Source organism: Phoenix dactylifera, chromosome 4, assembly GCF_009389715.1.
Source record: "Phoenix dactylifera cultivar Barhee BC4 chromosome 4, palm_55x_up_171113_PBpolish2nd_filt_p, whole genome shotgun sequence".
NCBI classification, from domain to species: domain Eukaryota; kingdom Viridiplantae; phylum Streptophyta; class Magnoliopsida; order Arecales; family Arecaceae; genus Phoenix; species Phoenix dactylifera.
In genome coordinates, this window is record NC_052395.1 from 20,821,344 (window position 1) to 20,831,955 (window position 10,612).

Consider the following 10,612-nt stretch of genomic DNA (forward strand, 5'->3'; position numbering starts at 1 on the left):
GAGAAGGGCAATGGATGTAGGTATTTCTTCCAATAGAAACTGTCTGGTACTTGAGGTTTGGTTTGGGATAAGTCCACATAAATAAGCAACACATAGCACCAAGAAGAATGGCAAAAACATCAGTATAAACCCACAGAAACACGGAGTATCAAGAAAATGGCAGAAACATCAATATATACCCTTGATATTTTGAAATCCCCACTGAATTTGGGGTAGATTTGGTTTGAGTGCCCAACTGAATGGGCACTGCATTACATAGTTTGCAGATGGCAGGCTAGTGATCATGTGGCCTATAAGGGTTGGGTGGCTACCCCTGGCTGTGTAGTCTACACTAGCCTACAGGCTAAACTACCAGAACAAATGGCAAAGAAGATTGTGCACTTCTAATTTTTCATTCTTTCCTCTAATGAGGGTAAGGGAATTCCTTTACATATCCATTTTTTCTACTTTGTTTTATGCTAAAGATGTAATAAATAGCTGCTAAGGTTCAAGATTTCAAGTGAGACAAAAACTTCGGCAGATAGGTGAGTAGATTACCCAATAAATCAGTAACCTAGCAGGCTGAAATGGCAACCAATAAATGAAAATAAAAAGAGGTAATGTTTTATACAAAGTAATTTTAATTATTACATGACCTACCAAGCATCACCATTAGGTTGTCCCCTTCCTTTTCTTCAACAATCTGCCAAAATTTGAACTCTTCTTCTTCCTTTCTTTGATTTTAAGATAAATTTAAAGCATATACATTGATGCTAGCCTAGAAGATCCATTAAATATTTTATTTCTCCTTTCCTTCAAATTCTTCAATTTCCTAGTTTCCTCTTTTAAGATCTTGTGAAAATTACATGATCTTTTCATCTAAGGAAAAAAAAAAGATGGTGAGATAACAACTAAGAAATCAGCATCTCTTTTATTTTCTCCTTTATTATGATATGAAATGTACAATAAGACTCGCCAACATGTTTATAAAGGTTAACTAGAATCAACTTTTTGACTTCTAAACCAACATACTGCATTATAAAGTACAATTTCAATTAAATACCACATTTTTGATGTTACTAGACTAACCTCAAATAACCAACTTTATCTTTTCATTTGGGGATAGTGAATGATTAGATAACGAGATAAAAATCGTTTAGGAACTTTTACAAGCTTTTAATCATTTTTTTCTTTTTAAATTAGAATAGGTCAAAGAAGCATTGCTGTGAATTTGTTCACAGATAACTTGACAAAGCTTGTTGTAGTAAGGGACTAGTACAGTCACATTAAGGAGTCATATTTATCAGCTAAGTGTTGGTTTAGTTTTTCGAATTATACAGGCAGAAAGAAATCATGTTTGATGCGATGGCATTGAAAATAAAATATCAAAAATTAACAAGTCAAAAAAATATGAGAACCCACTCTCCAATAACATTAACAAAGTAGCTGAGGACATACATAATTAGTTAGTGGAATTAGTGCCCACTAACTAACCATCATCAAATAAGCACCAGTAACTGCCAACTGTTTTCGTTAACTCAACCAACTATATAAGATAAATGATTGAAAAAAAGTAATCAACAGCCTCTTTCTTCACTGGGGAAAAAAAAATTCTGCCACTGAAATTTAACTATCTAAATTGGATAGGATAATACCAAAACCTGAAGAATAGGCCATGAAATACACAGCCAGTCACCAGTTGAACTCAGAAAAAATAGATATCTAGCTCCTTCAAAACCCCATCAATCAGTTTCATGTCTCAACTTAGTCCTCTTGATCTTCTTCACCACCTTGTCTTCCCATCTGTTTGTCATTCCATCCTTTCCCTTTTTCACTTTTGCATTCTCCTTGGTCACCTTCATCACCTTCTTTGACGTAGTCATTCCATTATAACTTTCTTCTGCACCACCATCCTTGTGACCACGATCATCGTCCTCACGACCATCATTCTTGCTACTCTTAGCCTTCTCCTTTTTCATCTTATCATCTTTCTTTAACTTCTTCATTGCACCCACTTTCTCCACTTCATCATCTCCGGAGAGAATATCAACATCACCATCTTTACCAGCATCATAATTTCCATCTGTCACTGAGTCAACAGCACTACTACCTTTCCTGCCTTTCTTATCCTTTTCCTTCTTCACCTCTCCATCCTTCTTCAGCTCCTTCTTCTTTGCCACGGCCACCATTGACTCACCCTTTCCTTTTCTGTTGCCCTCTTCCTCCCTATGATTCTTATTATCATCTTCTCTCTTCCCCTTCTTCTTCTTCTGTTTTCCATCTCCCACCTGCACACCCTCCTTTGTCTTATTCTTCTCTGTCTTATCCTTATTCATCGTTTCCTCCATCCTTGCTTCCCCTCCCTCTTCTTCCAGGATGCCCTCGTCCTCGCTCTCGCCATTTAAAAATTCTTCATATCCAAGGTCAAGATCATCTGATGTGTCCATGTATGGCACTTCGTGGATCCTCCTTCCCTTCTTGGGCATCTCCTCCTTCATCTTTGGCTTCTCTTCTTCCTGAACAACCTCTCCTTCTCCGATGGGATCTTCAGCAGCATCTTTCTCCATCTCATCCTTCTTCTGAGGCACGCGAGGCACAGGCACCTCGATCTTCAGGCCCAGCTCGGGTACCGCCTGGTAGATGGGAAGGGCGACGGAGTTGACCGCCTTGACATGGAGCGAGCGCACATTGGCCCACGTCTTGGGCACATGCGCCATGGCCCCCTCGGTGGCAGCCATGACGTTGTCGACGATCTGGTCGCGGGACATGGAGAGGCGGCCGACCTTGAGGACGCTGCACGAGCCGGCGCGGAGGTGGAGGAGGGTGGCGTGGAGGCAGGCGCGGAGCTGCTCGGGCCAGCCGGGGCGGTAGAGGTCGAGGGCGAGGGGGAGCTTCTTGTTCTTGAAGAAGTGCTTGCCGAGGAGGCGAGGGAGGAGGGGAAGGACGGCGCGGTCGGCGAAAAAGAGGTCGTGGGAGTCGCAAAGGCGGCGGCGGGCCTCGAAGGGGCGGTAGTCGGCGGCGAGGGCGGAAAGCGGGATGGCGTCGGAGAGAGGGAGGGAGAGGCAGCGGGCGCGATCGAGGGCGGCGGCGGCGGTGGTGAGACAAGAGGAGGAACGACGTCGGCCGGAGCGATCGCGGTCGTCAAGAAAGAGGCAGGCGGAGGTGGAGGCGAGGTCGTGGAGGGGGTGAGGGAGGGGGATGCGGTAGGGGTTAATGCGGGACTTGGGAGGGATGCGCTTGAGGGTGAGGACGAGGTAGAGAAGGTCGTCGTCCGGGTCGAGGAGCTGGGCTTTCTGCTGCTGCTCCGTCCGCGACCGCATCCACTTGAGGAGGGCGTCCACCGCCTTCCCCACCGCCTCGCGACTGATCATCCGGTAAGAAGAAGAAAAAGATAATTCGGTTGTTGCAGCGCCCGCCATTGATTGGTTAATGAGAAAGAACAGGAGGACGGTGATGATAGAGGAGAATGATAGCAAGATGAGCGGGGAAGGAGGAGGAAGGAGGCTTTCTGCTGCCGCCTTGCTCGTCTCCGTCTAATGCTGCTCCAAAAAACCCTAAGCTTTGGGGTTGTGGACGGACGAAGGAATCTCGGTTCAGGCAGACCGGGCTCGTCCCAAGGATTGAACGAAAACTGGTTTGGCTTAAGACGGTCAGGAGCCACTGGGTCCGGTCGGGTCACGCTGCATACGAACTCGTAAGAAGAGGTTGTTCTCTTTGCTGCGCCGCACTCTTCTCACCGTTGATCACCAGAATATTGAGCCAAGTGTTTGCAAATAAATAAACGAGACGATACGCGTTGCTGAAAGAAAAAAAAGGGGAACAACTGCCACTCTTCTCTCCTGCTGTCTTCTTTACTGCCCTGAATTCGTGGAGGGGGTCCAAATTTTCAACATCTCAGTTCCTGAGGCAAAGCTGAAAGAAGCCTAGACTAGCTTCAGTCACGCGAGGGCCAATACCATTTTATCATAGGATGACTCAGCAATTGTGGTTGGCTAATGCCATCCTACCATAGGATGACTTAGTAATTGTGGTCAGTTGTATCTGGGAGCATCCTAGAGAGGTAGGATGCCACCATCCCCTACTTCGAAATATTTAGAATATGATTGTGAATGAATCATCTTTGGTGCAGACTAAATAGTTTCTTTTATGACGGATCACTCAGATAAAAAATTTTGGACCATTGAGCCGAAGCTGCCTCAAACACTCCAAGATCTTTTTTTTTTTTCTGATTTTCTTAGATGCATTCATACTAGAGTTACATAAATCATTGGTTGTATCAAAAAATATATATATATATATACATAAAAAAAAAGGAGCAGAAGGCTAGAACACCTGTCCTCTTCCGTAATCATATTGGAACTTTACCAAGAAAGCTGGCAATTAAACAGGGAAATGGAACAGCAAAAAGCATGGGCACCGGTTGCCTTTGAACCAGTGCGATCCCTGTAATTGAGGTAAAAACAGCACATAAAGTTCAAATTTTCCCCCACCCATTTGGCCAGATGTACACCCTTCGAGATAAATTAATAACCATCTGTTTTCTCCTGAAGCATGATTCTGAAGTACCAACGAATTTCTGCATCCATTCAAGAAATACCACCCATACCACCTGGCCGACATGCAAATAACCATCACCCTAAAACTATTCTGCTTCCAATTTATGTCCGAAGCACGATACAAATTGCTGCTGTTCAAAACCATTATGGGGATTCATGGCCTCAAATACTGTGCTGATAAAAAAAAAAGGGAAAATACTAGTCCGATGCATCAGCGTGGTAGGTGAAATACTAGAAGAATTTGCAGCTGTGCACTGCAAATAAGCATAAATAAGAAAAAGAATTGGACTGCACTGAATTAGTCATTTAACTGAACTTGAAATTAAACATATATAGAATTGCCTGAATCATTCACTGGATATGTCAATATTATGATACAAAAGTATATGCAGATGCTCCCGGACCAAATGGCTTCATTCCCTAATTCTCCAAATTAACATGTCCTCATCGAATGCCATACAACCACTTTTAGTATCAAGGACAAGAGAATCCAGCGATCAACGCAAGAACGCATGATTGCTGCAGCTCAAATCACCTTCATACCTAAAAGTGAGGAAAATTCTGTTAGGAGGAAAACAATTTAAAAAAGGGTACAATTCATATGATTCAGAAAACAAGCAGAAAGAAAAATGTTGGCCATGTTTTTTAATAGCAACATGTACTGAATTCCACAGGTCATAAAAATTTTTGCAAGCTCGCTAAGACATCGAGCTGCAGCTCTTAGAAGTATCGTCAAAGAGTGAAAAGTTTAACTCGTTGCTATCACTCGATGCAACTTCTAGAAATCCAAGTATCCAAGTTCCATATTCATTCAACAATATCAATAGGACTAAAAACGGAGGAAAAGAAAACATTAAAAGCAGAACTATCATGACACAAATAGGAGCTACCATTTATAGTAACATGACTAAAACTAAAACTTGGAAAACAATGAGATGAGAAATCATGTCAAATCCATCAAACTATCAAAGCAAGTTACATGGGACAGATACTTCATTCAAATGCCTAATATAATCAACAATAGGCCTACAATGAAAATGACAGGAGATTAATTACAATTTTAATAGCTTTATGACATATCTGGCACCTTTTTTTTTATTTTTTGAGTTTGTCAGCCGAAAAAAAATAAAGTTACTACCACTGGAATCGTTCTTGTGAGTTGTATGTAGACAAATAAAATTCTGAACTGAACTTATTCATGTTTTCAAACTTTTAGTTCCCCTAAAGCATATTTTAAACTATGTTTATGAGAAAAGCCAATAGATCCAAAATGTCTAGCGAACTGCGTACGAAACTGAAACAATATATAACAACTAACCCATCTCTCTATAGGACAGATCTCAGGTTCACACCTCTTGGTGGTGAATAACCACCATTTTTCTCAAAAAGAACAAAAGGACTTGGAGATTTGTTCAAGTTTTGTTATTTCCCCAATTTCTGCTCTCCTTCTTCTGGCTCACATCTCTCTAGTGTCATCCTAGCCCATGGTGGGCTGTCAGTGCTTATCTTTGTTATGTGCTGCATTGCTGCCACATATACTTCTTATGGTGATTTTTTAAAAAATAAAGAACCGATTTGGTATCCCACAGGCAATCTAATGCCCAGCCTCTTATCGTTGGGGGTCAAATGGGTTTTTTATTTTTCTACCTTCCCCCTCTATTTGTTCAAATATTAAAATGCACTTGGAGTCCTGCAAATTTCTTACACTTTAGCAAATCCTCACCTACCAGTTTCTCATAGGGATCTGACAATAAGGTATAATCAAATTCTGGCTAAACTAAATTCATAGCTTATGCTATGTGAACACAGGGACTCATTGCTTTCACATTTCCTTCTGTAAGAAAATAAGAGGAAAAAGCATTACCATCTCTCAATCTGTATACAAGACATCCCTAAATTAAATATTTACAACGTATCAATTATGTTTCAACACCATTCCAGGGATGATCAGTTCAACCCCTAGCTCCCTAACTAATTAGAAATTGATTAATTCATATAACTGACAAGAATATCACTCTTTGTTCCATACTAAAGAATGGTCACAAGCATGCGTAAAAAGGTACAATACCGGTAACGACTGATGGAAATTAAATGGCAGTCACCAGCATGAATCACAAAATTTAAGATTGATTATCTAAATATATATTCCTAATCAGAACTTAAAACCTTGTTCAAGCACAAAATCATATGACTTTTCACGAAGCTTTTGATGCCTTCACTAATTGAACAAACTCTTAAGAGCAACCAAAGCCCACTTTAATTATCATGAGATTCATGTGGGAAACATGCTGGATTCAATTTCGGAAGAATCCAACTCTCCAGCAGTCTTAAGAATCCATGATCCAAGAATCTAATACGTATAGTGTTTGAGACATTTCCCACTTGCAAATATGTGTGGGCACAAATTTTCCAAGATGGATGAGCATATCCAGTGAACTAGCTAAGAGGAGTGTTGGCACTTGCTCCTCTTCTCAGCAAAGGCACAACACATGCTCGCAAGCATACAAAAGCTTTGCATTCACTGGAGGAATTTACTCTGACCCATTACAAACTTGAGCATATATTAGGGACTTCACAAGGCTTGTAGGCTTGTAGGTTGACATCCAATGATTTTTTTAGTTTGCCATTAGAATGACAATTTGATATTTAAGAACTCTATGAAATAGGCTGTTAACCAAGCAAATAATATGTTGCATTAGTTTGGTAATAAACAATGTAAACAAAGTGAAGAAAATTGGAAGTACAGGAAACATTAAGCTTAATTGCATAATGCAAACATCCAAATGTTGTTGTAAGTGCAATAAATAAATAATTTTTTTAAAAAATTGAACTAAAAGTTGAGTTATAAGGCTAAAAAGTTGAGTAGTTAAAGCTAAAGGACAAGATACATCTATTGTCTAGAAACTTTAAAAGGATTAAGAAAAAGTACATGATATATGTAAACATTACACAATTCTTATATTTACTAGAATTTAATTGTTTATCCTTGACAGAATTTTTAAATATTCTTGGTCCCCTTGACGAATGGGAGGCTTACCTTTTAACCTTTTCTTATAAACGAAGCCATTTTGTCCACTTCAGTCCTTACCTGTTTGCCTCCTCCCTCCCTCAATCTTGGCCTCCACCACGACACTCATGGTGGCTAAATCATAAGCCATGCATCGACTGGCTTGACAGGCCATTTCCTTCTCCAAAATCCCTCACTATTAATTTATTCCCAAATCCGTTCCTATTTTGATCCTCCCATCTACCATTTGAAGTATCTCCTTCCTAGTCCCACTATAGCCCCAGGCAACGCTGCTGGTAGCAGTTTGACCACCCTTCACCCTTAAATTATCATGGCGCATGCAAGTGGTGTCGTTGTCCAAATGCTAGAAGGCAACCACCATAAGGGCATACTAGCTTGCCTTGTCGGGCTACAAGATCCACCATTTCCCGATGGCCTGCTAGATTCACCATCTGTCACCTGTATTTACCATATCAACCCACTCTTTCATCCTGTTGGCCATCATCAACAAAGAGAGAGACGGTGACAAAATTGGCTATTTACATGATTTGAGCACCAAATGGTCTCCGCACCATCAACAAAAGCTTGATGGTGATTGTACTAGTAAAGGAAGAGGACAAAAAGGAATTAGAGATCAACTTTTGAGATGGGGTTTTCATGTCCCGTATCTTTTATAGCATTTGATTGCGAGTTGACACAGTGGAGTCAAATTGCCGAACTGCCCCAAGTGAACATGTTGAATAATTTTTAGGCAAATCCAGCCCCCAAATTGGTTGACCCATGATGCCAACAGGTAACGGGTCAAATAGGTTAACTTGCTTGGGCTAAATGGAGTTCAGAAAACTGCTTATATCTCATCGATCTCTGATGCTTTCTTGTATGGTCTTCATGTCTTTATATTTCATTATTTACCATCTAATCCTTTTTCTAGAAGAATACACTGCAGATTTCTGCACTCGCTGTCTTCTTGAACTTTTCATTTACTTTTGAAAGAAAACTTCTGCTACAATGCATATACATTTCTGATTCATGGTATTTCTACATACCTTTATAAGTTACTATTACACATACCACCTAACCTTATACCATTATTATTTCCTTGTGTTGCCAATCAAGCCGTCACCAAGCACTGGAGCTTCTATTTATTTCGGAAAGTAAATGTCTCTACAGCTTATAGTGATAGATGTTAATTAGTTTGCAAAATAGTTAGTTTTTTGTGCATGTATGTGTTCTATCATGTTTTACAAATATGAAGGAGGTAACTGCGGGCCATCCGCTTTGGTGCTTGAGGTGAGAAGATTGGCTGCAAGGAGCTCATCGACACCCTCAAATTCAAAGGAAGGTAAAGAGATAAGGGTAAAAAGATAAGTACCTAAAAGTAAGCATCACATAGTCAAAGGACACGATTTATAGCTATTCAAGCCAGAAACAGAGAAAACAAAGACACAGATAGTATCAGTAAACATTTTTTCTTAAAATACAAAAAAAAAAACCTTGCGAGGTAGTGATAATAACTAAGTTGACGCGTTTGTTCCACAAAAAATGGAGTTTCCCAGTGGCATATAGTGAGTTTCCCCCTCCTTACTGCTAGTGTCTGACCATGGCGTACTTACTTTTCCTTCCACCACTTTTTGTTTTTTCTTCTCAATAATTTTAAAAAAAAAACCCCTTAGTGTCGTGTGTAGTCTCCAGCAACAGCAAGTTCCTTCTCTGTTTATTAGTATATTATTGCCGTTGCCAATGCAGGCACTAATGCCATCCAACAAACTAACAAAATGATCTTTCTTTTAAGAACTACCAAACGATAAATCCTAGTGATTCGTAAGAAATCAAACCCATTATCGACCATTCTCTGCAACCAGCCACCGCTGAAAAGTGCATGCAAAAAGAGAAAAGAAGACAGTAGAGGAAAGAGAAGTTGTCATACGGACCTTCTTCTTCTCCGCGCACGACGACCTCCTATGGATGAAGAGGTAGATGAGGAGGAGGAGGAGGAGGAGGAGAAGGGGCCCATTGCCATGGGAGCCGGAAACGCCTCCGTGGGTCCGAATCGCCGACAAGGTTTAGCCTGGTGGGGGATGGGAAGCAGAATGATATAAAAAAAAACACAGAAACCCCTTCCCTCATTCAAAAACCCTAAACAGAAAATTGAAGAAAAAGCACTATTATAGCCACTACCTCTCTCTGCTTTGGCTGGCTTGCTTGCTTGCTTTTTAGGCGGAGAGCAAGAGAAAGAAAGACGGAGGTCAGAGAGAGACAGTGTCACTGTCAGCTGTTTTTTGCCCTGCTGAGCCTGTCTGCTCTATTCCTTTTCCTTGTTTTTTTTCCTCACGTCTAGTTTTTTATTATTATTTGCGTGCTTTCAAGAAAAAGGAAGAGGGAGGCCACGAATCCCCAGACATAAACGGGATTTTCCCGCATCTAAGCAAATGAGAGCGAGGAAGAAAAAGAAACCCGCCATTGGCAGAGCGCTGGTAATTAATTCTTCTTCTTAGATTAGCTCCTCCTCCAGCTGCGCCCCTTGCGCGTACTGTCGACGCGGAGGCCTCTGCGGACTTCCGTCGAGCAGGATTTGCGCGGCCGCGGCGCCGTTGGTACGACTCCGCCGCTCGGCCTGGCCTCGCCTGCTCCTTTCTCGAGGGCGATTGCTACCTGATGGAATGGAACAAGCTAGGTTAGGTTGGGTTTGATTCGGCCTTGGTTGCCCTCTTCTTGTAGGCCAGTCCATTAATTTTAGATCCGTCCGTTTACCGTATTTTTTTTTTCCTTTTTTTCCTTTTAATGAAAGTATCATGCCATAAGCCTAAAACCCTTTTTTTTCGTTATTGGGCAATAAATTATGCAGCCAAATATTTTTTATGAAGTCATACTTTTTTTTTTTTTTTTTTTTTTTTGCTTGAAAAAAAGGGGAAGGGGGGGAGGAAGGGACAAGCCCACCCCCGCGTAGCAACCCCAACCACTGGGCCCCCACCCCGCCAGGAGAATGTTCGATGCGGGTAGACCGAGTCGTGTGTTGGGCACCCCGACCTATTTTACTCATACCCTCCCCACCCGTGGGCCGGCTCAGTTA

At 41.3% G+C, this 10,612-nt stretch overlaps 1 protein-coding gene and 1 long non-coding RNA gene across 2 annotated transcripts; both read right to left on the minus strand.

Annotated features, from left to right (window-relative positions):
• Positions 1 to 1,379: 1,379 nt before the first annotated feature.
• On the minus strand, positions 1,380 to 4,023 carry LOC103721565 (ribosomal L1 domain-containing protein 1-like). Its single transcript, XM_008811832.4, has one exon. It carries the CDS (start codon positions 3,396 to 3,398, stop codon positions 1,722 to 1,724), a length of 1,677 nt encoding a protein of 558 aa, XP_008810054.2. The 5' UTR covers positions 3,399 to 4,023; the 3' UTR covers positions 1,380 to 1,721.
• Positions 4,024 to 4,824: 801 nt separating this feature from the next.
• On the minus strand, positions 4,825 to 10,262 carry LOC103721566. Its single transcript, XR_606329.4, has 3 exons — positions 9,721 to 10,262; positions 9,474 to 9,610; positions 4,825 to 5,078 (listed from the first exon to the last, which is right to left on the minus strand). It is a non-coding gene; the product is annotated as an uncharacterized LOC103721566 (long non-coding RNA).
• Between the last annotated feature and the right edge of the window lie 350 nt (positions 10,263 to 10,612).